The sequence below is a fragment of the Sesamum indicum genome, linkage group LG12, assembly GCF_026168435.1.
Source record: "Sesamum indicum cultivar Baizhima isolate 11 linkage group LG12, ASM2616843v1, whole genome shotgun sequence".
NCBI lineage: Eukaryota > Viridiplantae > Streptophyta > Magnoliopsida > Lamiales > Pedaliaceae > Sesamum > Sesamum indicum.
The window spans coordinates 18,481,845-18,505,331 of NC_142668.1; the positions used below are offsets into that span (position 1 = coordinate 18,481,845).

At 37.1% G+C, this 23,487-nt stretch overlaps 4 protein-coding genes and 1 long non-coding RNA gene across 16 annotated transcripts; 3 read left to right on the top strand and 2 right to left on the bottom strand.

Moving 5' to 3' along the window:
- Positions 1 to 187: 187 nt before the first annotated feature.
- Positions 188 to 3,063, bottom strand: LOC148784951 (uncharacterized). Its single transcript, XR_016063077.1, has 2 exons — positions 2,962 to 3,063; positions 188 to 2,842 (listed from the first exon to the last, which is right to left on the bottom strand). It is a non-coding gene; the product is annotated as an uncharacterized LOC148784951 (long non-coding RNA).
- On the top strand, positions 2,192 to 10,059 carry LOC105175824 (uncharacterized). 2 transcript variants are annotated; one of them, XM_088876165.1, is made up of 15 exons: positions 2,192 to 2,784; positions 3,019 to 3,253; positions 3,709 to 3,938; positions 4,937 to 5,564; positions 6,237 to 6,421; positions 6,754 to 6,834; positions 6,915 to 6,956; positions 7,045 to 7,089; positions 7,675 to 7,761; positions 8,244 to 8,370; positions 8,465 to 8,545; positions 8,719 to 8,844; positions 9,285 to 9,349; positions 9,565 to 9,670; positions 9,791 to 10,059. In XM_088876165.1, the coding sequence occupies exons 4-15, from the start codon at positions 4,979 to 4,981 to the stop codon at positions 9,895 to 9,897; spliced, it is 1,638 nt and encodes a 545-aa protein (XP_088732291.1). In that variant the 5' UTR covers positions 2,192 to 2,784; positions 3,019 to 3,253; positions 3,709 to 3,938; positions 4,937 to 4,978; the 3' UTR covers positions 9,898 to 10,059. The 2 variants fall into 2 exon arrangements, with proteins under 2 accessions (XP_088732291.1, XP_011096720.1); XM_011098418.3 differs by lacking the exon at positions 3,709 to 3,938.
- Positions 10,060 to 10,205: 146 nt separating this feature from the next.
- On the top strand, positions 10,206 to 14,306 carry LOC105175823 (putative choline kinase 2). Of its 2 annotated transcripts, XM_011098415.3 has the most exons (7): positions 10,206 to 10,932; positions 11,294 to 11,415; positions 11,538 to 11,733; positions 12,522 to 12,639; positions 12,728 to 12,775; positions 13,089 to 13,189; positions 13,793 to 14,306. In XM_011098415.3, exons 1-7 carry the CDS (start codon positions 10,390 to 10,392, stop codon positions 13,904 to 13,906), a joined length of 1,242 nt encoding a protein of 413 aa, XP_011096717.1. In that variant the 5' UTR covers positions 10,206 to 10,389; the 3' UTR covers positions 13,907 to 14,306. The 2 variants fall into 2 exon arrangements, with proteins under 2 accessions (XP_011096717.1, XP_088732293.1); XM_088876167.1 differs by lacking the exons at positions 13,089 to 13,189; positions 13,793 to 14,306 and adding an exon at positions 12,923 to 13,082.
- Positions 14,307 to 14,670: 364 nt separating this feature from the next.
- On the top strand, positions 14,671 to 15,678 carry LOC105175825 (uncharacterized). Its single transcript, XM_011098423.3, has one exon. It carries the CDS (start codon positions 14,687 to 14,689, stop codon positions 15,599 to 15,601), a length of 915 nt encoding a protein of 304 aa, XP_011096725.3. The 5' UTR covers positions 14,671 to 14,686; the 3' UTR covers positions 15,602 to 15,678.
- Positions 15,679 to 16,002: 324 nt separating this feature from the next.
- On the bottom strand, positions 16,003 to 22,275 carry LOC105175826 (lysine-specific demethylase JMJ18). Of its 10 annotated transcripts, none has more exons than XM_020698479.2 (15): positions 22,127 to 22,275; positions 21,606 to 21,687; positions 21,431 to 21,481; positions 21,190 to 21,326; positions 20,494 to 20,622; positions 20,342 to 20,413; positions 20,082 to 20,159; positions 19,515 to 19,997; positions 19,195 to 19,419; positions 18,718 to 18,879; positions 18,202 to 18,570; positions 17,486 to 18,059; positions 17,287 to 17,390; positions 16,698 to 16,895; positions 16,003 to 16,612 (listed from the first exon to the last, which is right to left on the bottom strand). In XM_020698479.2, exons 5-15 carry the CDS (start codon positions 20,503 to 20,505, stop codon positions 16,229 to 16,231), a joined length of 2,661 nt encoding a protein of 886 aa, XP_020554138.1. In that variant the 5' UTR covers positions 20,506 to 20,622; positions 21,190 to 21,326; positions 21,431 to 21,481; positions 21,606 to 21,687; positions 22,127 to 22,275; the 3' UTR covers positions 16,003 to 16,228. The 10 variants fall into 10 exon arrangements, with proteins under 10 accessions (XP_020554138.1, XP_020554139.1, XP_020554140.1 ...); XM_020698480.2 differs by lacking the exon at positions 22,127 to 22,275 and adding an exon at positions 21,826 to 22,118; XM_020698481.2 differs by lacking the exon at positions 21,431 to 21,481 and having other exon boundaries at positions 21,190 to 21,293.
- Between the last annotated feature and the right edge of the window lie 1,212 nt (positions 22,276 to 23,487).

Here is a 23,487-nt window from a genome sequence, read left to right on the forward strand (position 1 = left end):
CTGGGCTGGGCTTTGTAGATTGGGCCCTTACATGGCGTTGTGTTAATCTGAAAAAGCCCAAATTCAATTACCCAACACATCACCTTGTGAGAATCTTTTCCTTAAATTTTTATCATCATCACCAACAATATTTATGGACTTCCATCCAAAAATTACAACCACATTGAAAATTAAATAGATAAAATAATTGCTCATTTAAGAAAATTTTACACGTGAATTAATATCAATAAATACAGAATCTTGAAATTTATTATTCAATTATTTCCGGACAAAATTAAATTAAGTAATTGCATATATACAAAAGTAGTGCACATTCTGATATCTCTCCCTGACCCGCCTCTTCTCGTCACGGTTCACACCATTGGGACTTGGTTACCTGCAAGTACAACTACTACAGTAGCCTTGTCTACGAACTTGGAATCAAACCAAAAAAAATCAGTCACGTAGCATTCTACTCTTCTTCAAACAATGAAAAATTAAATACGCATGCAGAAGCATTTGTACCTCAGGAAGATCTAAAGGCAGCGAAAGGGGGACGAGGGACGTGAATTTCACGACATGCTTGACTCCTCATACGCCACCCGATTCAGCCAATCTATCAACGAGATTGGCATAGCCGAGTGGCATACAGGGAGCCAGGCATGTCCCATCACCATCCCATTTCACCTTCCACAAACCTTTAATTTCTACACAGAGAAGGGAAGGGAATAGAGTAGATATGCATGCCTGTGGGGCTGCAAGTGATGAGGAAGAAGGAATGGAGAGGAGCCAATTTATAGAGGTGAAGAATGATTCACTTACCTTGTATAAAGAGATATACAGCACTCAGTCACTAATTATTTTTATTTTGTGTAAAAAATCCAGCAATAAATGGGGATTCCTGTAATTAAATAAATGCAATCCACCAGGTCCTTTTCCACACAAACATATATGCGCGGACAATAATACCGCCGTGCCACCAATCTCTATGTTAGGTAAATCCTAATAATATTAACATTAATGCACCACACCATTTATTTCATTTTGCATACCCCTTATATTAATTTCCACAAAAAATAATAAATGCAACAAAGTGTGTCAATGGATATGGTACGATCCTATACAAACCCATAACATAATTTATCAGACTCATTGTATTTTTAGACCCAGGTCCAAATTCAAACCCATAAAAAAATTATAAATTGAGTCTGGGTAGGTCTCTATCCATTAATACCCATGGATCTATGTACCCAATTTGGACCCAAGCAGTATCTTTTTTTTTTTTTTTTTCAATTCAATTGGTTATTATTTATTAATCGATTTATTATGGGTGTGCAATTTTCGGTTAACCGAATGAAAATTAACTAAATTTTAAAAATTCGATTTGATTTTGATTCTTTTTTAAGATTTTGATTATTCAATTCGATTTCAATTTTTTATGCAGATTAATCGAACCTAATCGGATACTAAATATATAATATATATATATATAATTCAAATATAATAAAAATATAATATATAAATATGAACTATCTTACTATAAGTATTTATAATAAAAAAACAATAATATTATAGTTAATGCATACTTAATTATTAATAATCTATAAAAAATAAATTAATATTATAATTTTTTATTATTTTCGGTTAATTCTGTACAAAAATCAAACAGAACTGAAATAAGTTCGATTTTTTTGCCGAATCAAACCAAATATATTTGTTCGATATTCAATCCATCATTTTGGCATACCAAAATTTCAGTTAACCGAATTGAATATCCCTACAATCTATATTCAAGTGAACAAATTTTAAAAAATTTAAGACACCATAACATTATTTATCATTTAATTCTTTAACCAAGAAAATTTTTTAAATAATAAATAATTAAATTATGAAAAAATTTAAAATAAAAAAAAAGAAATTTAGAATTAATTAGTATCATTTGTAGAAAAAAATTAAGTCTAGGTCTGACCCTACCCGAAAACTAGGTCCTGAGTCGAATTTAATAGAATGGATAGAGTTTAGGTATAGAATATTTTTTTTTAATTTTCTTTAGGTCCAAGTCTGAACAGAGTATTACCCTATCCATTGATAAACCTAAATGCAACCAAGATTCTTGAATCATTTTCCGACAATATAGAATTTGGAATGCTTTAAAAATTCAACTTTTTTTTTTGTTTTTCATTTTTGAAAAAATATGTGTAATAAAAGGGAGAGAAAATATGTCGGTATGACCATGTATATATGACTGCTGCATTAATAACACAAAACTTGGGTTTTCATTACAATCGATAAAATGAGAAATTTCAACATAGGGTGGCAGAATTATTGCCTTTTGACTAAACTTTTCTTAATATTCATTTAGACTGCGGTGTGCGAGAAATTCGATGAAGATTTATTGATTTGATGATGATTTTGAATTGGGTTATTATTATGAGAATAGTTGCTAATTTAAGCACATGGGGAAATTACATAATTGTATACTATAAAATCTGAGAGCAACCTCGGAAGGTTGTAACCTGGTGACGTGCACGTAATGGGGGAGTTTAAAGTAACAACTGCTGATTACCGTCACCTGGTCCGATTCTTTCAAGATTCTTGGAATGAGGGGTTTTCAAGATTTTGTAAAGAGGTTGCTGTAATGATCTTTAATCTCAAGAAAACGAAAAACTAGTGCTGACCGAATACTTTACCTACTTGTGTCGCGGACTGCTTTTGAGTTTACGCCGCGCCGGTGGTTATGATCTCTGATCCCCGGAGAGGACTTCCCGCCGCCGCTATGGAGAGATTTTCCGTTTTCTCTGACAGGTTTGTATGCGACCCTTTTGCGCTTCTCGTGCTTTCTCGTATTTAAAGTCGAGAGAACCTTGCAAGAAACATTGTTAGTATAACAAGAATTGGATGTAGTTACAACGCCAAGAATGTTTTGGAGTTCTGATGGCGTCTTTCATCATGCACTTTGGAAATAGGGTTTTGGAGTTTTACCTTTTTTTTTTTTTTTTTTCCTTTTTTGCATGATTTTATCTGCCGACTGATGTGCAGAAATTCCAAGAATGTACTCCAATGGCGGAGTTCACAATGTCGAAATCCGGGGCTTTGGTCTTTCGTTTCTTGTTTTGTCTGCCTCAAGTCCTCCGTCCCCTCCAACGAACACACCTATACACATATACGTGTGGGATACTTTTTTCTCTCCATTTAGGGCTAATTTTGGAGGCTTCTCATTGCGGCCGAGATGAAGTCCACCACCACCGCTAGTTCAGTCGCTTCGAATCAACAGGTGAATCCGCTTTCAACTTCTGTTTTCATCTTGATGGTATTGCTGTGTATCATTTCTCTCTAATGCTGCAATAATCAATTAGCTGTGATATATATATGTGTAAGAATGCAAGTATTACTCGGAAAGTAATCATAAAAAGGTTATAGGCTGGAAGCAATTGAAGCAGGACTTGGTGTTGTATAGCTTTTGCATGATGATTTCTTTAGAGGATTTGGTGAAATAGACATTGAAGGGGATTGAATGAATGGCTGAAGTCTTGAAGTGGTACGAATTTATAGATGGGATGGCATCAGTAACAATGGGCGCCTAAAGGGGATTTCAGGGGTAAAGACAAAGTAGTGATGGTATCCCTTGCGTGAAAGTATATCTTTTCAGTTAGAATACATATCATGGAAAGTGTCCAATAGCCTATGAATGTGGATGATTTCTGGTAGCTTTAGCTGCTGGTGCTGCAGGTGAAGATGCCTATGCATGCTCTCGTGAAGAGAAAGATGCCTATGCATGCTCTCGTGAAGAGAAAGATGCCTATGCACGCTCTCGTGAAGAGAAAGATGCTTATGCATGCTCTCGTGAAGGGAAAGACGCCAACTCACGCTCTCATGAAGAGAAAGATGCCTATTCACACTCTTGTGAAGATAAAGATGCCTATTCACACTCTCGTGAAGATAAAGATGCCAAAACAGTGGTTAAGATGCCATTCTGTGCCTATCTACTCAGAGTTTTCTATCTTTAGTGCAGTAGCATGAAAACCTCTATTGAGCATGGGTGGTGGTATAACCTGATGAATCAAATGATTCAAATCCATATATGCTACAATTTAGTTATGCGGTATTTTCATTTTATGTGTTTAAAATCTGGAATTAAGGCCATATCAGCTCATACCACTCAAAAGTGGTTGTGGTAGGATAACAAAACTGGTTGCATTTCTGTTTCACGGTGATAACATCAAATTAACATTAAACACTACGTGAGCTGCTAATAAATCTAACTAAAGAGAGGACAGATGAGAAAGAAGAAATTGGAGAGAGGGGTGAGGCTTACTGAATTGGGATCTAGAAAAAAATTAAGGTGAATAAACAAAAGTTCATGCCAGCAATAAAATCTATTTTCATAAACTAGGCATGCATTTTGGTTGAACCAAGATCCTTTCCAAGAATAATAAGGAAAAGTGATTTTAGGGGGAGTCTGGATTGATTTGTTAAGTATTTGCTTGAAGCTTATCGTCACTATCCTGCTCGTCCTTCCACTTCTTTTCCCTTTCGTTGCTTTTTCTTAAATAAACAGGATCTATGTTACATTAGGTAAATGCTCGACTCGGATTGTAGAATTTGACATGAATCAGATTTAATTCTCCATTTCCTACAGAACTAATCCATGTTATTCGAGTCTTGCTGCCTCCTAAGTGTTTTGCTGCAAATCCTGCCATCACGGCAAGAGATTAAGTAGCTCTCATTTACTTGGTTGGAGTCTAACTTTGCTCTTTATTTCATCTGCTACTTATATAATGAATAAATAAAAGGAGAAGCATGAAGGTCTATCCAAATTTCGTGCATCTTAGGTTGATCATCAATAAACAGGAGTCCCTTTTCAAGGATAACATATATAAAGAATAACTATAATTCCTCCAATGCATATAAGCTTTTAGTCTAATCATGCAGTTTCCACCTAAATTGTTGATTGTAGGAAACATATACTCGTACTCGTGATGACCCATTTTTTGATGGGATGCGAAGAGGTGAAGCAGCTGTCGTGAACAAGGGTAGTGCCTTTGACTTTCAAGGAAAATTGTCTAAGAATAATATTAATAGACCATCCTCAGACATTGGAGACCCGGGATCCAAAAATATCAGTATTACTGTAACTGAAGATGTCATTTACAGTCCAAAAAACTCGCCCTCAGACATTGTTCTTGAACCTATTGGCCGGTCATTATCTGGGAGATGGTCAAAGACTTCCTCACCTCTAGCACTTCTTGAGTCAGATTTGAGTAACTTCCATGATATGAATGAACCATCAACTGTTTCTGCTCCAGATGGCTCGGAATCAAAGGAACAGTCCACTACACAAAGTGGCACTGCCAGGCCTGCAATCCAATCATATAGTATGAGCAAGAGACAGACTGATATTTCCAATGTCCATCTTCCTCATTCAGCAGCATTATTTTATTGTGGGTCTTCTCCACAAATGGAAGTCGTTGAATCCTGTGGAAGTATTTACAAGCTAAATGTGTACCTGAAAGCTAGGAGGGCTGATGTGAATGCTGGTGTTCCTGGAAGGTTCCTGCGTGCTGTAATTGGGCCAGATATTGCAGGTAATTCCAATTAAATTGTGTTAGAATACATCTTCTCCTACCGTCTTCAATTTGTGTGCATTTCTCTCGTTGCAAATACTATTCAACATCTGGTAATCGATCTAGCTCTTATCCGTACACTGTAGAGATTCAGAAATCAAAGAAATATTTGTTGCTAGTCCTTGAGACAAGTAAATTTTGATCTTTGAAGAGAACACATGATCACTTTGATCTCTGATACTGTGGAACATTAATTACTTAAAAATTGATGTGCCAAAGATACACATTAGTGATAATTTGTATTCTCTCCTTATATGGTTTCTTCAAAGACGGTGAAATAAAATATGATGAGTAAAAGTGAAACACCAAGGAAAAATACACAGATGAACGAGAAGACGGACATGTTGTTAGCGTAAACTTCCAAGTGTCTGCATTTGTTTGCAAGTTATAAGAAGCATAATTACAGATAATATCGAATGAACTAGACTAGAGTGAGAAAGACATAATGTCCTTATTTCTACTCAAATGTGATGGAGGGGTCACAGGATGCAAAAGCCAAGGGGTTTTGACTCTCTCTCTCTCTCTCTCTCTCTCTCTCTCTTTTAATGTAAATTAGCATTTAGCGAACTAATTTGAAGTGTTCTCCTAATTCTTAAAGTGTATTTTTCTGTAACCTGACATACTATCATGCAGATGTGGGGTCTGTGGTTTCGACCATTATGTATGCTTTTTATCTTGATGAGACCCTTGGGAGCAACGAATTCTGTACTGTGCCAGTCATCAACATGAAGAGGGCTGATTTAGGGTTGCATGCTGATCTTCAATGGCTGATTTTCTCATGCCATATTGATCTGTCATCCTTAATTTTTGTTGACGAGGTATGCTCTATTCCATTATTTTTGGGAACAGAAAGTAGCCAGATCCATTATTTCGGCTGTTTTCCCGCAAATTGGTTTATCATGAAAACAATCCAACTTATATACATCTTTTGTAAATCTTAGGAATATTACCTGGAGATGTGTCAGATCAGTCAGTTTCATTTCAGTATGCATATAGGAGTATGCTTGTCCTTGTAGTTCGAATCTTACTTCTGAACACGTCTGCTTTACATTCATATTTGCTCCATCTCCACCATTTCATACTATACTTAGTGTGGTTCCTCTTGTCAGTTAGAAGCTAACTTTCTGTTTGTTTTGGTGACATTGACCAGATTGACTTTTCCTATTACGATTTGTTTGGAAGTCTCAAACTAGTTTTACTCAATTGTGATAAGATTCCATCTGAACAAGAGGTAAAATAATTCATCTTAATTTGCTGGTTTTTCTGCCAAGCTTATGGAAATGACAAGCATATGCTTCATATTTGGAGCAGGCACTGAGAGAGGCAATAGTTGAAGTCTTTCACTGCACAAAGGTTCATTTTGGTCTTTTACGGTTCACTGTTTATATGCTTAATGTATATATACCAGACATTACATTTCGACTATTCTGTTCTTGTACAGTCTGATAATTCATATCCTTGGGTTGATTCTATAACTGTGCGACAGGTAATGTATTCACATCATAAACTCAAACAATTCTTTGGTTTTTTCTTGTTTTCTACTGCATAAAACCTGGAGGCCTGTTGTCTCATATTGCAGAATAGAACATTTTAAATTTGTCATGCATCTGTTGTGTTATGAATTCATAATGATGATGGCATCATACCCTTGTGAAAAAATATGGGATCTTTGTAATTCCCATTTATAAAAACGATATTAGCTTCAGTGAAGATTCCTCCCCAATCAACTGAAAAATGAATAATGAAGTATTCTAGGAATTCTCACTTATATCAAAACTTAACTTCGTTATTCTACTATTACAGTTTCTCAGATGCTTTACATGGTAAAGCAGATAGTTCGCTATGGAAGGGATTTCTCATTGTGCAAAAGAACTATTTTGACCTGGATTTTCAGAAGATAAACTCAGGCAACAATTTGATCTTTAATGTTAAATTTGTTCTTCTTTCCTGGATGTCCAAATAAGATGTAAAGAATTGGGAATGTTCACGCATAATGTTCTTGACCAATATGTGTTTCTGTTATACGATGTATAAGAGAATATGCTGTGTGTTTTTTCTTTTTTCATTTCAGGATGTGTCATGCTGTACTGTTATTGCTGAAAAATTTGCAATGCATTCACCTGTGATATTGGCTGGACAAGGATTTAGTAGACTTCTGGTACACAGTCTCAACTTTCAGTAGCAATTACAACTACATGCATTCTGATTTGATGATTTAGTATAGTTATCTTCTAAGTAATTCGATTTTTTGCTGGCCTAATAATCTGGTCATTTCTTTTATCTGTAGATCACATAGCAAGAATACCAGAAAACAGAGAAATTTGTTCTGCAAATTTCTGCTTAGTCTGCCGCTAATTTACAACTGAGGGATTGTTTACCTTCTAGGCCTTCTGTAACTTCTGTATATGTGTTTTGAACTCGTGATCCTGTTAATCCCAGGGATCCTACCCTCAAGTTTTGACTTTTGAAGTTGACTCCATATAGCGTAGTCCAATAATTTTTTTTACCTTATTTTTACCTGATAGAAAAGATTTTATTATCAACTGAAAAACTGTGATTATGCTTTGCTTTGAATTTAGTGATGTCCTCGCTGGTCACTGGAAAATATTCTGCCTGTCATTTCTTTTCTCCTGTTGACAGTTAGCAGGCATCCTTCTGGATACTGAAAACCTCTCAAGATCACAATGTACATCCAAAGATAAATACATGGCCACATTGTTAATTAATGGAGCTGGTCGATTTGGATGCAATGGGCTTTACCAAATCTGTAAGATAAATTATATTGCCACACCTCTACCAATTTTGATTCATCTTTGACGAAAACACCTTTAGTCTTTTCCTCTTTCTGTTTTGTTTCCCAGTGAAGCACAAAACCTCTGGTTCATCTGACCTTACAGTGGAAGAAATTTTGCGGAAGGAGTTCAAGAAATGGACCAGATCAGGTTTTACATGTTTTCCTTTAACTCGGGAGTTGCTTTTGAAATTCAGAAAATTTTGAAAATCTGATGTAACGTAATAGAATATATTTTAGTGTCGGAACATACAAAGGAAATGTGCCTGATTGATTGGTCACTAATTTGACTCATTCTGTTGGTGTTAAAATTTGTTGATACAGGTAAACCAAATACAAGCAGTTCAAGACTGCTGGCACCGAATGTTGGGATGAGTTCAATTGGGATGTCAGTTGCGCAGCTACTCTCTTACAATTCCACTACGATTCAAGAAATAATACACTTTCAAAGTAATTAATTATGATGATTTACTGCATTTCGAGATTTGAGATATCTTGACATGGTTGTCATATCATGAGATTCTGCACTCACTTCATCAATAAGATTCTGGAGAACCATTGGCTTGTCTTGTTGACCTGCAATCCTTATTTTTCCTCATTAATCTGTGTTAACAGTTGTTTTATTTAATCAAAATTTCATCCCATGGTTCTCTTTCTGCCAGACTGGCTTTTGCGATAGTATCATGCGCCTTTTTACTTCTTTCCCTAGGAAAACTTGCTTCTGGGTATTTGTAATTTTCTGAAATCTTGCATAAGCCCAACTTTCGACTAAATACTAGTTTGACTTCTCAAAAGCATAGATGCGAACTTTTTTCTGCTTCCTGCTCTGGTTCATCCCCATATGCTGTGTGACAGCTTTATTTCTAAAGCTACAGCTGTTTTGAATGCAGAATTGGAAAAACTTGGCCTACTGCTGGTTGTTTCTGGCTATTATGATTCTCAGAAGAAATTCAAGGTTGGGATGGTCTCTATGATGTTTATGATCCATCTATATAAATTCGGCACATATTCTGATTTTCTACATCAATTCAGCCTTTTGAGGCTTCACTCTTTTGTTCCGCATAGAGGATCCTGATTTTATGAATAAATCTCTCATGGCGCATAACAGATCATATTAAAGATCACTTGATCACAAAACAAATCTGAGTTTTGTTTTCTGGTAATAAATAGAGGGAAGTTCTTTTATCTGCTGGATCTGCTGAAGTTATGAAAAGTCTGCTACTGTTCCTCAATTCAAATGCAGCTCTACTGCCACTGAAAGCTCTAGACCAACCAGGTCAGTTTGTTCTTCGCAGTCAGTGCTATAGCTCCAACAGAGATTGAATTTCTGCAATGTAGTAAAATTTGCAGACAGATGCGTATGATTGACATGTTGTAATGTTATGTAATTGAACAGGTCTGGAACATGAGATGAGAGTGTTCGAAATCGACAAAGTAACGTCACGGAGGACTATCGAGCGGCTACTGGAAGAATTTCTTCCTCATCTTAACAACTCATTGTGAGGCTGTGACCCACATGCCCACCTCCATTATTGCAATATGCATTTATGCATAAACAAAAATTCTCCCATCCCCTCATTGCTTAAACTATTTGTTTAAGCTATACACATTTATTTGTTATCTTACTCCTATTTCAAATAAATGTAAGTGTCTATATTTCCCAAATCTAAGGTAAAATATAGAAAATGAGGCCGGGCTTTTAAGAAAGAATAAATTTTGTACTATATTAATATGTAAATGAAATTGGCATGGGCATTTGGTTGAGTTGATTAACCTGGTCTGAATCCAGGTTTTCCATCCCCATCCCCATTGTAAATTAAAAAAAGATATGTATAAGGGTATGGGTTGATGTATAATAAATAAATATTAGGGGGAATCATTCTGTATTTTTTAATACTTTTTAGAGGGTTTAGTTGAAAAAGTGAATATTGAAGAGGGTGAAGTGCAATTTTTATTGATGTTGAATCGAGAGAGTTATTATTAGCAAGTTAAGAGATGGGTTATCACGCGACACGCACATGCTTTAACGGTTTCCCGGTTAAACACCGCCATCTGGCAACGGCATTGTGTGCGATCCCGAAGGCCCGCCTCTCTTTTGCCTCTTTGGACTGGCGGAAATACCGAGTCAATTCTGCTATTCAAATCCCTCGCAGTTTCCACTCACTTCTCTCTCTAGCACAAAATTCCATGGGTTCTGGTGTGAAATCCAACAAGGAATCTCGCATCCCGGAGGAAGCGAAGAAGATTCTGAAATCTCTGGCCGCGGAATGGAACGACATATCCGATGCTGACGCGCTGCAGGTGATTCCCCTCAAGGGCGCCATGACTAACGAGGTCTACCAGATCAAATGGCTTACCAATTCCACTCGTCATGCGTCCAGGAAAGTGTTGGTGAGGATTTATGGATCCGGCGTCGAAGTTTTTTTCAATCGTGAAAATGAGATCCGTACTTTTGAGTTCATGTCCAAGCAAGGCCAGGGCCCTCTGTTGCTTGGCCGCTTCCCTAATGGCCGTGTCGAGGAGTTTATTCGGGCTAGGGTACGTAATTTTTTGGATGTTACTGCGCATTTTCTTTTTCTCGGTTGTTCTTACATTTTGCCTGCATTCGTGGTGCATTTTTGTTTTTGTATTTGTTCTGTTTCAATGTAGAGTTTTCGCTAAAAGCGCGTTAACTGATAGCGTTACTTACATTGACAATATTCGAATTCGTTGCTTGCCAATCTTTAATTAAATTTCAATCTATAGAAATAGGTAGTTCTGAGTTCTTTGCTTCAATGATTAGTGCTTTCTCAGGTGATTTGTGTGATGTAGCTGTATATGCTAGTTTACATATTAAAATTCTCGACGAAAATGACTAGTCTATCTTAGTAATATAATGCCTTCAACTTTGGCGATCCAGACACTCACAGCAGGTGATTTGCGTGATCCTGAGATATCTGCTCTTATTGCAACTAAAATGAAGGAATTCCACAGTCTAGATATGCCGGGGCCCAAGACTGTTGCTCTTTGGGATAGACTTCGGTGCGGTTATTTTTCTTTATCACTTTCTCTATAGATTCAAAAGAATGATTATTTCAGGAAACTCCTACCTGTGTTCTTATATTACATGTGCTTACATGAAGTTCTATGTCGTATTGTTTCAGCAAGTGGCTTAATGAAGCCAAACGTCTATCTTCGCCACCGGAAGCTGAGGAATTTCGCTTGAACATTCTCCAAGATGAAATATCAGAACTGGAAAAGAATCTCTCGATTGGTCATCAACTTGTAGGATTTTGCCACAATGATTTGCAATATGGTAACATAATGATGGATGAAGAAACCAGATTGATAACCATAATTGTGAGTATCAAGCTATGCTCGTTACCCCTTGTTATAAGTGCAACGCCTCCATAGACTTCACCTGTGAGGGAGCTACTGACGTTATACAAGTACAGAAAAATTAACTAGATTGATATGATCCATGGAGGGGTTGTGCCCTACTTTTCCCGCACTTAGTTATTCCACATCCCTTTAGGTAGAGGTATACCATCCTGGTTGACTGACTTATAGGACAGTGACCGGGTGGAGGTGTCATTGTGGAATTGGGTTGACTCAGGTGAATATGCAGTTGTTTTCGTCACCTAAATCTGATACGACGTTGCAATCGTTTGTTTACTCTATAGTTTGTGGACCAGTGCAGTTGTAGTTTCTCTTCTGTCATTTTCACAATCCTGACAGCTTTCAACTAGTGGGTAGTTAGGACTTTAAACTACCTTCACTGGTAAGCTGAGTCTGCCCTTCAGAGGTAGCAGTATGTTAGGTTCAATGAATGTGGCAGAAAGGTTGGCCTTGCTTTGTTGGTCGCTGCATCTTTTCCCTCTCTATATACCCAGAAATTGCTCCTCCTTCATAACCATTGCAAACAAGTCTTTGGAGTCCCTTTCCTTTGCAGAGCTTTCCTTGCATAGATTGTGATAGTTGGTTTATCTTTTCTGCATATATGATAGTTTCAAATGATATTTTCCTTAAACTAATGACCTTACAAAAGACAAAATCATAAAGTTAGTTTTTATCTAATTTATGTAACCAGTGAGCTTATGTTTCATGTCTAATTCCCTTTGATCTAAGCTACCTCTACTGGTTTATAGGATTATGAATATGCAAGCTACAACCATGTAGCCTTTGATATTGCAAATCATTTTTGCGAGATGGCTGCAGACTATCATACTGAAACTCCACATGTTCTGGACTATAGTAAATATCCAGGTAGAGGATGTGTTGTTTCTTCAGTCACCTTTCATCCCAAGACTTTGGTAATTGATATGTGAAATTAGTTGTTGTTCCCCTTATTCAGGTTTGGAGGAGCGTCAAAGATTCCTGCGTATCTATCTGAGTGGTTCAGGTAGTAATTATTTTAATTTTCATCTAATTTTACCACAGCTAATTGCTTGTGGCAGTTGTGTTTATTTTTCCTAGTTTCACTTTTAGATTTGATGAGTGATTTAGGCGTTTCGAGTGTGAAATCTTTTCTTTTAACATCTCTGTGAAGAGGAGTAAGGAATAGCTTTGGGACGTGGTATCTCTTGCTCTTGGGTGACCTATTCAGAGTGGACAATTATAGTACCTTCTTTTCTTTTTTGAAACTTCTGTTAGAAAGATTGAATATATAATACCTCATTTGATGAATATCCCTGAAGTTCTAGAATTTTGTGCAGGCAATCAACCTAGCGACTTAGAGTTGGGGCAACTACTTGAGCAAGTGGAGAAGTACACTCTTGCAAGCCATCTTCTTTGGGGCTTATGGGGAATAATCTCGGTGCATCTCCAAACTCTTTGTGCTTACAAGATTAGCACAGTCTGGTTTTTATGTAGTTTAACCTTCAGATTTTGCTTTGGCATATTTCTTGCTCAGTCTAACTTTCAACTGATACGAAGTTTGTCTAAATCTGTCATGTTTAATTATCAAGTTAATGGCAACAGATCTATTAATTTATAGTAATAAAAGTCACTAACTACGTAAGATGTATGTAACCACATTTTGCGTGTCTTATCATCATGAAAACTTCCCATGATGTGTGATCCGTGCAAAAAATGCTGAGGCTTAATTGAGAATGGTGGATGAATGGAAAGTTGTATTAAAAAGACGATGTTTCTTGTTCAATGTTAAGTTATCTCAATTTCCTTGATAATTAAATATGGTACTATTTAATATCCATCAATATATGACTGTAAGATTGAGAGCATATGGTCTCAATCTGAACTATTCCACTTGAAATTTAGTTCATTTTGAAAGTTTCTTATGACAAGATTATGAAATAATCAATACACCAATCTTCTTTTGTGATTTAGTTAGAAGCGAGTATAAATTTGCTGAGGATTTAGAGGAACAATTTCATCATTATTCTTCTTATTATAACAGGAGCATGTTAACAAAATTGATTTCGACTACATAGAGTATGCAAGACAGAGGTTTCAACAGTACTGGGCAAAGAAATCTGAAGTACTGGGATTTTCAAGTTCGAGAAAACAATAGCTTATGGTGAAACTTGTTCCCTGGAATGCTGAAAGATAACTACTGTGAGGAGTTCCTATCAATGATAGATGGCCTGAAGTCCTCTGCGGCTGATTCTACCGATTAAGGGATTCTCTGGCAGTAAAAGTATAGAGTGATACTTTGGGCCCTTCGGACAAAGATTTTTTCCGATCATATGTACAGTGAGGGCACATAAATGCTCTTTCAATGTTTGGTTGATGCTTTTCTGCACTTTGGAGAAATAGTTTTTTGATCATACTGTACAGTGAGGGCACATGGATGCACTTTCAGTGAATTCATATTAGGTTGATGCTTTTCTGCACGTTTAAGAAATATTTGTTTTGATCATACGAACAAAGATGACAAACAATTGCTCTTTCTACGAATTCATATTTGCGTACTCATGTTTGCCTACCTTTGTATATGCAACGGTATGAATAAGTTAAAAAATAAAAATGAACCCTCTGGTATTAGCTCCAATATTGTCATGGTGGTTGCTCTAAAATGGTACCATGGTGCTTGGGAGTTAGTACTAATGTTTATATAAAATGTTTTATACTTGTGGTATGTACATTTAAAATACAGAAGAAGATGCGATGTTGAGGTTTCGACATCCAAACCAGTCCTATTACTTAAATTACCCCTGGAATAGCCCCGAAAGAGGGAATGAGAAAATTTTAAGCGGGAATGTCAGTTGAAGAGTTAGTTACTACTTATACTTACCAGCAGCACGAGATATATCTTAACAGGAACTATCAAACTGATCAGCTCCAAGTTTCCATGGCAACTTCTTTCTTCCTCAGCCTTCTCCTCGTGGTCGCCCTCATAGCCACCACCTGCCGTGCCGTCTCCGCTACAGAAACCCTTCCTCCAACACAACCACCCTCTCTGCCCGTAATACCACCACCAGCAGTTGCCTCTGTACGGACTCTGCAACCGCCCCCCGAGCCATTGGCGGAGATTCAAGAAAATCAGCCAGACGAACCTCCACCAACACAACCATCCTCTCTGCCCGTAATTCCACCACCAGCGGTCTCCAATGCACGGACTCCACAACCGTCCCCGCCCCCGCCATTGGCTGAGATTAAAGAAAATCAGCTCAACAACATCATTGACGCGCTTATAGGTACTGGCGACTTCGTGGGGTGGGCTAACCTTCTCTCATCCACCGACCCTTCAGTCTTCCCACTCACGGCCACCCTTTTCATCCCCAGCAACGATGCGGTCTCTCATTTCCCCACCGCCAACACCGCCGGAATAGACTACGATCCTTTTCTCATTCCATATCACATAATCCCACAGCGCCTCACTTTCTCCGATCTCCAGCAGTTTAGGGTTCACTCTCGCCTCCCGACTCTCCTTCCCTCTAAATACATTGTCATCACCAATAACTCGCCCTCAAATTTCACCGTCGATGATTCCCAAATCACACAAGCCGATATCTTTGTAAATGTTGCTTTCTCAGTGCATGGCATCAAGAAAGTCCTCGATTACTCTGTATATGGCGGTGATAACGTCCTTTCACCACCGCCGGAAAAAACCAAGTGGCCGAGAATAAAACCTACTCCTGGGCCGCCAAAGAAGAGAAGACCGGTTCTTCCGGGAGAAATAACTGTGGGCCTGAAGTCTTGCGCTTCCTGTTCATGCAGTGAGATTTTAATGATATTTTCGGCCTTTTATGTTGTTTTCCTATAAAAGATTCTTTGAGAATGTACGCGCCGATATTGCATGAACGCAACGTCAAGAATGTGGATAACAAGAAACCCTATAGATCTTGCTTAGAAAAAGCAAAAACCATAGATTGAGCTGATGGATGAATATGTTATAGGGTGTCCTTTGTTTCTTGATGGGTCAATTTAGAAATCTCAGGTGTTTGAGTGAATAGATCTTTGATTTCATAATGTTTCTTTAGGCTAATTCATTGAGTGCCCTTTGTGATCTCTTAACCAATGCAAAAATATTCACTAAAAATCAGCAATTTAAATTACTTATGCAATTAATATTGGAGGTTTTATTTATTCAATTCAAATGTGTGTGTGTGGGTGAGAGAGAGAGAGAGAGAGAGAGAGAGAGAGAGAGAGAGAGGTAAACAGAAAAAAATGCAACGGGAGAAATAGATTAGATGACATTTATGGTAGAATATATGACTACTGTTAGGGTTAAAAAACTGTCCTCTAATTTATACAAACTATAATCTGTACTTCACCATCCCCTTTGCACGAAGCAGAGCCAGACTTCTCCCTCTTTATGCCAAGATTTCAAAGAATGACAAAATGGGAACTGCCAAAATTTGAGTACCTACGTTCAGAAAAAATGGTATTGTCATTTCTGTTTTTTCCGGATCTCCTCTGTCAGCATCTCAACAGCTACTCTCCATAAAGGGCTTGTTGACCCTTTGCATAATATTCTATGCATTATTTCTATCTCCTCGGAATTAGCTTTACTCAACAGTCGTCTGAATACGGACTGTATCTCATCGTCAGATAAAGAATTGCCTCTGCCTACTAATAAGTTATCCGCTTCCTGCACAGCCAAGTCAGTTCCAAAACTATCTGCTATCTCCCCTTCATCATACTTTGTTTCACTAGAATTCTTTTCAGCTGCTGCTACAAATGTATCACCTGAACTTGATGATGACTTCTTCCTAAGAAGCTTGTTTTCCCAGTATTCAGTGCATTTGTGATATGGATCGAGAGCCTCGATTGCCTACATTAAATATTGTTCTCACACCTAAAGATGTATTCGCAAAGTACATGTAGATGTGGTTAATATGGCTGGAAGTGAGGTCTACCTGAACAATGGATGGAGACAGAAGTCCAAACATTTCACGCCCGTTGATGCTGCTTGTAGGCTGCACCAGCGGCAGGCCTTGCTTCCCTAAACATTTTTGTCTTGTTATTTCTTGATTAAGTCTCTGCAACACCAATTCCCAGCATTCTTCTGCTGAAACATGCACAAAGCTCTCTTGTGGATGCTCTTCTAGACTAACCTGGGGAATTATTTTTTTGAGTCAGAAGAGGTTTACTTAAGTTGAGAGAACAGAAAAGGCTTAGGTATATTTGGAAAGCATTTAGTAAAGAGTGTGTATGCAAGTTCATATTAACATGAATAATTCAAGCAATAACATTAGTCCATAAATCAATCTTTTACAGAAGCCTTTTCTCTTTCTTGGACTACATCTATGCTGCAGATTAACACACTCTATCTTGTTGAGAGGAGAAAAAAGTTATAAGAGACAGATGATTTATGTGATGCCAATTCAAACTTATTTCATACACAGCTAAAATCACCATGGAGCAGTATAATTCCAAGTAACTTAAACAAAGGGGCCGTAATCTCTATCTGGTGTGTGTTTCTGTTAAGACAAATAAAGCAGTTACCTTGAACAAGGGACCTAGAAGCCCACCATCAATGATTTCTGAAGTGTAGCTACTCCTAATCAGTGGATTGCAAATGTTAAAGAACTTTACACGGCTTTTATAACCTGTAAAATTGATTGATCGACACAACAACCTGTGTAAATGCTTATGAAAGATGATATTCCTGGAGAATCTTCAGTTTAGCATGAAGTGTACATACCTTGTGGGTATATGGCATCCTTGTTGAACCATGGTTTTCCAAAAACAACAGACCCAAAATTTATTGGTTCAACACAAAAGCTTGTCATCCGCTCAGAATATGAATCGACCTTTGGAAGCTCATCTACTGGATGCTCCATGTGTTCGGACTTGAGTGAGGTGTTCGATTGAACTGTTGAAGGAAAAAGATTGAATCCAAACAACTTCTTGTGAGCACCAGGAATACGGTCACCAACATTCTTTGAATCTAACGGATGTTCACGATCTTTAAAAGCCCATGCTTCTACAGCATCCATGGACTCTTCTAATGCCTTCACCAGTGTCTTCAACTCGTCAATGGTGTAACGCAGAAGGACAAGTCTGTTTTCTGGGTCACAACGACAGATGAGATTTGCATGATTAAGACATGCAAACTTATCAGAGGAACAATTGCAACAAGCAGCAAACAGGTGCAAGTCATAAAAGCAAGAAAAACATTCCCTCTCCGTATCCAGATCAAAATCTTTTTGCATCTTTTGAAAGCGCATGACCTCTGGGAGGCACTCTATTCTTTTCTCCTCTAAATAAACCCTTGTCTGAAATTTGAAGAACAAAAAAAGAAAATGTTATATACATTTAACCTAAAAGTCAGATGCAGGTATATGCAAATATGATTAACTATTTTGGGGAACAGACATACACATACACCTCCTTAAGTGCATATATTCATCACTTTACCTTAATTGCTTGAGTAAGAATCCCATCTTTCCCACAGACGCTTCTCCATCTCAAATTCTCTGAATTTTCTTTCTTGAGAACAGTGATATCCCAAAGTGCCTGAACAGCCCTTCCAGCAGCGGCCAAGAGCAACTTATCATGTGATATTGACGTCTTGTGATGCTGTGCACTATAGAGCTCAATTGCACTTTGTCCATGTCGTAGCCAGTCAACAGGGGCCACATTTACTGCCTCGGCACAATTAAAGCCACAGTTGAATCCAGAGTGATAAGCCCTTGGAAAGGTAAGAACAAACTCCCCAGAGTTCTGGACCGCTCGATACACTGGAACACCTTCTGACTTTACAACTGATGGTGACAACTGTGTGACCTGATCAACACCAAATATGAAGTCTATCAATGTTCATAAATTGCAAATTTACGGACTGTCCAAACTCCCAACAAAGATGAAGATAGAGAGAGGTTTTCTCTGCGCAAGAAGGAAACAATGCATAATTTTTATCAACTATTAACTAACCAATTCATTTAGTAAATCTGGTTGTTCTTCAAACAGATCTGGCAAGTGTTTCCTCATTGCATTCTCCAATGCAGAAGCATGACTTCCTGGAACTCCATACCAAACTTTTGGATCACCCCAGTGCAGATAGTTCAGTGAGTAGAGATGGTGGTCTTCAACATGCTTTTATAAACACAAGAAATCATAGACATATCACGATTCAGCTCCACAAAAAAAGGCAATTGTTTTTCAAATTAATTGTTGGTAATGGAGCAATAATTAACAATATAAAAGGCACATCCAAAATAAAAGAAATTTGCCCCTCTTTATCTTATTCTTATGTGAATACACAGCTATATGCTTGAAAATATTAAACATCTAGAATAGACTTGAGATAATGCCATCTCATATGAACTAGTGAACAAGTGGTACATCTGTTGGAGTTGTCTGAGAAATATGCCTTGTTGTGAATTAATAGTTGAAATAAATTTAACTTACCCAACAAAATGACGAGAAGCACATTCCTATATAAAGCCATGGTACAACTACCCCAGAGATGTTGCACTCTTCAAAACACAAAACAGAACCAGGGAGACGCGGCAAGTTATTCAGATTCCAGCCTGATGTCACGTACTGATCAATCTTAGAGTCCGTCAACGATGATGATTCTTTAGGGAATCCACTCCCTAGAGTTCCGGTTTCCAGATCAGCTCCATAGTAAACCTATACATTTACATACACAGCAACATATAATTTGCATATTATATTGCATTAGTACCTAGCGGCGGGAAAATGGTTAAAATCTAATGTTCCCCCACCTCAACTTCATCTGTAGGCTGCTCAATGATCCGCCAATACTCTCCTTCAATATCATCAACCGAAGGCAGGCACCTCTTATCTTGAGTTTTTTCCTTCACTTCAAAGTATGCTGCTTTAAATTCCTGAGAAAATCTTTGAAATTCCTCAAGTGTAAAGTCAGAGCCTGACTGGAAACCAAACTTTTCTTCACTATCACAAGCAGCGTTAGATTCCGAACTTTCAGCACGAGCACGTCTCCTCGGTCTTGAATTAAATTGCCTCCTCCGTTTTCTCTTCCGGTGCAGTTTTTTCCTCATGGGCTCCCTGTTCTGAAGGAGGTCTACTTGCTGAATTCGGGTAGAAAATTTAGCATGATCCCAAATTTTCTTATCCTTTAGCGGACAAGGGGGAATCCAAGATGGAGGAGGTACAATTTTGCAAATACCATAAGCTTCAGCTCTGGACCTTATGCTCGCTATATAACCTAGAGTATCTTGGAACTCCTAGAGTAGAACATCTAAATTAACTTATATCAACCAAAATAAAGGGCTAGAAAAGTAAATTTCTTTTTTTGAGATAAAACATACCTCCTCCGTTGGATAGAACACTGGAGCTTCGTCAATAAGAGGCCGGCGTGCTTCATCAGGAACCCATCTCGCTGATACCTGCTCCAACAGAATACGCAACAACGGAGAGAAGGTTAAGAAGATTGGAAACAATGCATATATGCAAGGTTTTGATGATTGGTAAATGCCATGGCCAAGCATGCAATTCAGAACTTGATCTCTGACCAAAAACCTGCTATTAAATATTAATTTGACAGGAAACACGGTAGCCCGCCTTGTACCTTCCGATGTCGCGGACTGCCTGGAGATTCATGGCTTTCGTCGTTTTTCTGGACACTTCTGGAATGATGATCCTGCAACAGAACTACTTTAAATATTTGATGCAGTAGCAAGACATTAGGTTAACACACCAAGTTAACTTAAAGATTCAGACCTTAATTCTCATGATTGTTCAGTTACCAACTGGAGCATATATCAACTTGTTTCTGATTGATGGTTCAACCTTTACTTCAGAAGTACCAACAGCAGAATCTCTAAGCAGCAGTCCTCAAACAGCGCAAGCCTGATGAAACCATAAGAAATTATGGTTCACAACTCGGTTGCTATTATGTAAGATAAATAAACAAATTTGTGATGTTAAACAGGAAAAAGAAAAACAAATGGTTTGAATAAAGAAGGGACATAAAGACGGATAAGGAAACCGGACATCAATTTTCCCGGACAGGTAATAAAGAAGACCTTTATTACTAATATTTTCTGAGACAATGAGTTAATTCATGTAAACAATGAAGAGCACATACATGGATGCCATAATTTCTTCCCTGAATAAGGACATTTCCTTACCGAAGATTCAGAATAATGACAGTAATCTCATGTGACGTGTCATAGAAAAATATTAAAGATACCTAAAATATTCTTTTACTTTTTTCCTCGTATTGTAGCCCTAAACCTAGTACGACATATCATTCTCAAGCCATGTTTCTGCCTGAACATTCCCTTAATACAAAAGATCAGATTATCAACCGAACAGTTAGCATAAAAGACCACGAGAATATTTGGATCTAACTATCACACACAAATCTGCATTCCTTTTTGGCTGTAGGCAAGGAAGAAACAGAAGAAGCATTACATCATCATACAATCTGCAGTTTATAATCTTGCATCATGGAAGCTCCAATGCAGCAGTTTACATAGCATCGATCATCTTTCCCAGATGATTCCACAGATTAAGAACTATATGTGTCCACACAAATCCAATATCATTTTCTGCAGATTTTATCAAAAACACAGGAGATAGGGCAGTTATGGAATAATATAATGAAAAAGGTGAAAACCTATGGAATAATATATATGAAGAAAGAGATGAAAACCTATTTGTTGTGATTTGTGAAAGAGAATTTTATGGGAAGAGGGTATCAGATCTGCACATATAGTGGCAGTAGTTTTCCATTAGATGGACAAAATCACTAACTTACAATGATGGAACAAAAGTTAAACCTAGGGTGATTTAGACAACAAAAGTTGAGATGTCATAGAGAAACTGACCTCTTATTAATCTTGGAAATTTTTTGGAATGAATTTCTTCTATGAACTTCAAAGAATCAAGAGACCTCCTACTCTGTTAAGCCTGCAGGAGAGAAATCCTCTTATGTCATCTACGCAAAATCAATGCAAACCCAAGTCCCAGAAAATCTTTAAACTCTAAACACAAAGAATTCTAAGAATTTTTGGAAGCAAACTGAAATTGAGACAGCAGAAGTTGAACCTAATGTGGTTCTAATAAAAACCAAATTCGGAGAAATAATTTCTACTTTGCCCCAAAAGGAATTTGAAGAAATATCGGCAAGAATGAAAGATCAGAAATGATATCTTAATCTCACTAATGGAACAAAAGACTTAATTGTGAAGCATTCATCCAAACCCTACAAAACTAAAGGGAATTTCCCAGAAAATCACAGTACGGAAATTCCTTTAATGCAAACATAGAAGGATGAAGAAATCAGCCAAGGTTAAATATACATTTGACTGAGTAAAAAGAGAAAGGGCAAAAGGGCAAAGGGGAAAACCTTCTTGTATTCAATCTCACAGAAGAAATTGGTTTATGGGAGATTTCTTTCTTGATGACAAAACAATAATAATAAGAATAATTAGAAAAACAAAAACAAAAGGGGAAGGAAAGACTTGTTCTTTTCTTTTCATGGATTAATAATAATAATAATAATTTCTTTGATGCTGACAAGCATACAATATGACACCTAAACAATTCCACGTTGGAGTCAGTGTTGCTTTTCTTATAATATATACATATATATAATAATATTTTCTCTCAAACTATTTTATAAAAATAAAATATGATTCGGAATTTATCTATAAATCTCTTTAACATTTAGGAAAGCAATGGGTTGTTGTGTAGTAGGATAAGAAGTCTCCTATAACGAGGAAGTTGGATCTACAACAGAGAAATAAATGTATCGAACGGAAATCAATTGGGGGGGGGGGGAGGGAATCTAATGGAAAGGGACGGCGGTTACAACACAACACTTACAGGGGGGGGGGGGAGGTATTCAAAATCTGGGGGCAGCAGCACAGCAGTGTCAGTCAGTAGTTGTCCCAATGTTCGACCCCTCTGCCTCTGCCTCTGCCTGTTCCTGTTTTTGTTTTGCTTCCTTCCCAAACAAACTACAACCGTATCATCTACAATCAACATTCTCTAATCATTGCTCTTTGTCCTTTTTTAGACCATTGTCATCATCATAATGATATTATTATTAGAACCACAGCTATTAATATTTGATTTTTTCTAATTAATACATGATTTTTTTCCTAATAAATCTGGTGACTAATTGATTTCATTAATTACTATAACTTAAAACACACCTATATATATATATATATGCTTCATACCCTTCACATAATTTGCCCACAAGAATTAATGTGCCCGATTGAAGTTGTTTTTACACTTATATTTTTAATATGTTTATTCTCATGAATAAAAGAAATTATTTTTTCTTGCTCACAATTGTCGATATTTTGTTACGCTCTGATACGGGAGTTCGTTGGATGAGATAATTGTTATCAAATTCGTTGACTATGTCTTATTTTGAAATTCAGCTATGAACAACTCATTAAGAAAAAAAAATATCTAATGAATATACTTGAGTTCTTATATATTACTTATTTTATTAGTTCTTAATTCATGTGGGACTAAATATCACATTTTATCTCTTCGAACTTCAATATTGAGCAAATAGTATTATGGGAAGTAACAGAAAAATGTTTACTATTAAAGTAGTGATAATATTTAGCAACTTCACTCCAATGGGCAATTTTTGCAACTTTTTATTTATTAATTAATTGAAAAACTTTTGATAATTCTTGTATTGCGTTCAGTTGAATTATATATGTGGAATCACGTGTGCAATCGGTG

Coding starts and splice junctions, on each gene's coding strand:
- LOC105175824 (XM_011098418.3), top strand. CDS start 3,209: ATGAAGTCCACCACCACCGCTAGTTCAGTCGCTTCGAATCAACAG. Junction 3,254..4,936: donor CAGTCGCTTCGAATCAACAG/GTGAATCCGCTT, acceptor TGTTGATTGTAG/GAAACATATACTCGTACTCG. Junction 6,957..7,044: donor AAGTCTTTCACTGCACAAAG/GTTCATTTTGGT, acceptor GTTCTTGTACAG/TCTGATAATTCATATCCTTG.
- LOC105175823 (XM_011098415.3), top strand. CDS start 10,390: ATGGGTTATCACGCGACACGCACATGCTTTAACGGTTTCCCGGTTAAA. Junction 10,933..11,293: donor AGGAGTTTATTCGGGCTAGG/GTACGTAATTTT, acceptor TTGGCGATCCAG/ACACTCACAGCAGGTGATTT. Junction 13,190..13,792: donor GCTTATGGGGAATAATCTCG/GTGCATCTCCAA, acceptor TTATTATAACAG/GAGCATGTTAACAAAATTGA.
- LOC105175825 (XM_011098423.3), top strand. CDS start 14,687: ATGGCAACTTCTTTCTTCCTCAGCCTTCTCCTCGTGGTCGCCCTCATA.
- LOC105175826 (XM_011098426.3), bottom strand. Junction 18,880..19,194: donor GCTTCTCGTCATTTTGTTGG/GTAAGTTAAATT, acceptor TGTTTATAAAAG/CATGTTGAAGACCACCATCT. Junction 18,060..18,201: donor TTCTTACTCAAGCAATTAAG/GTAAAGTGATGA, acceptor TTCAAATTTCAG/ACAAGGGTTTATTTAGAGGA.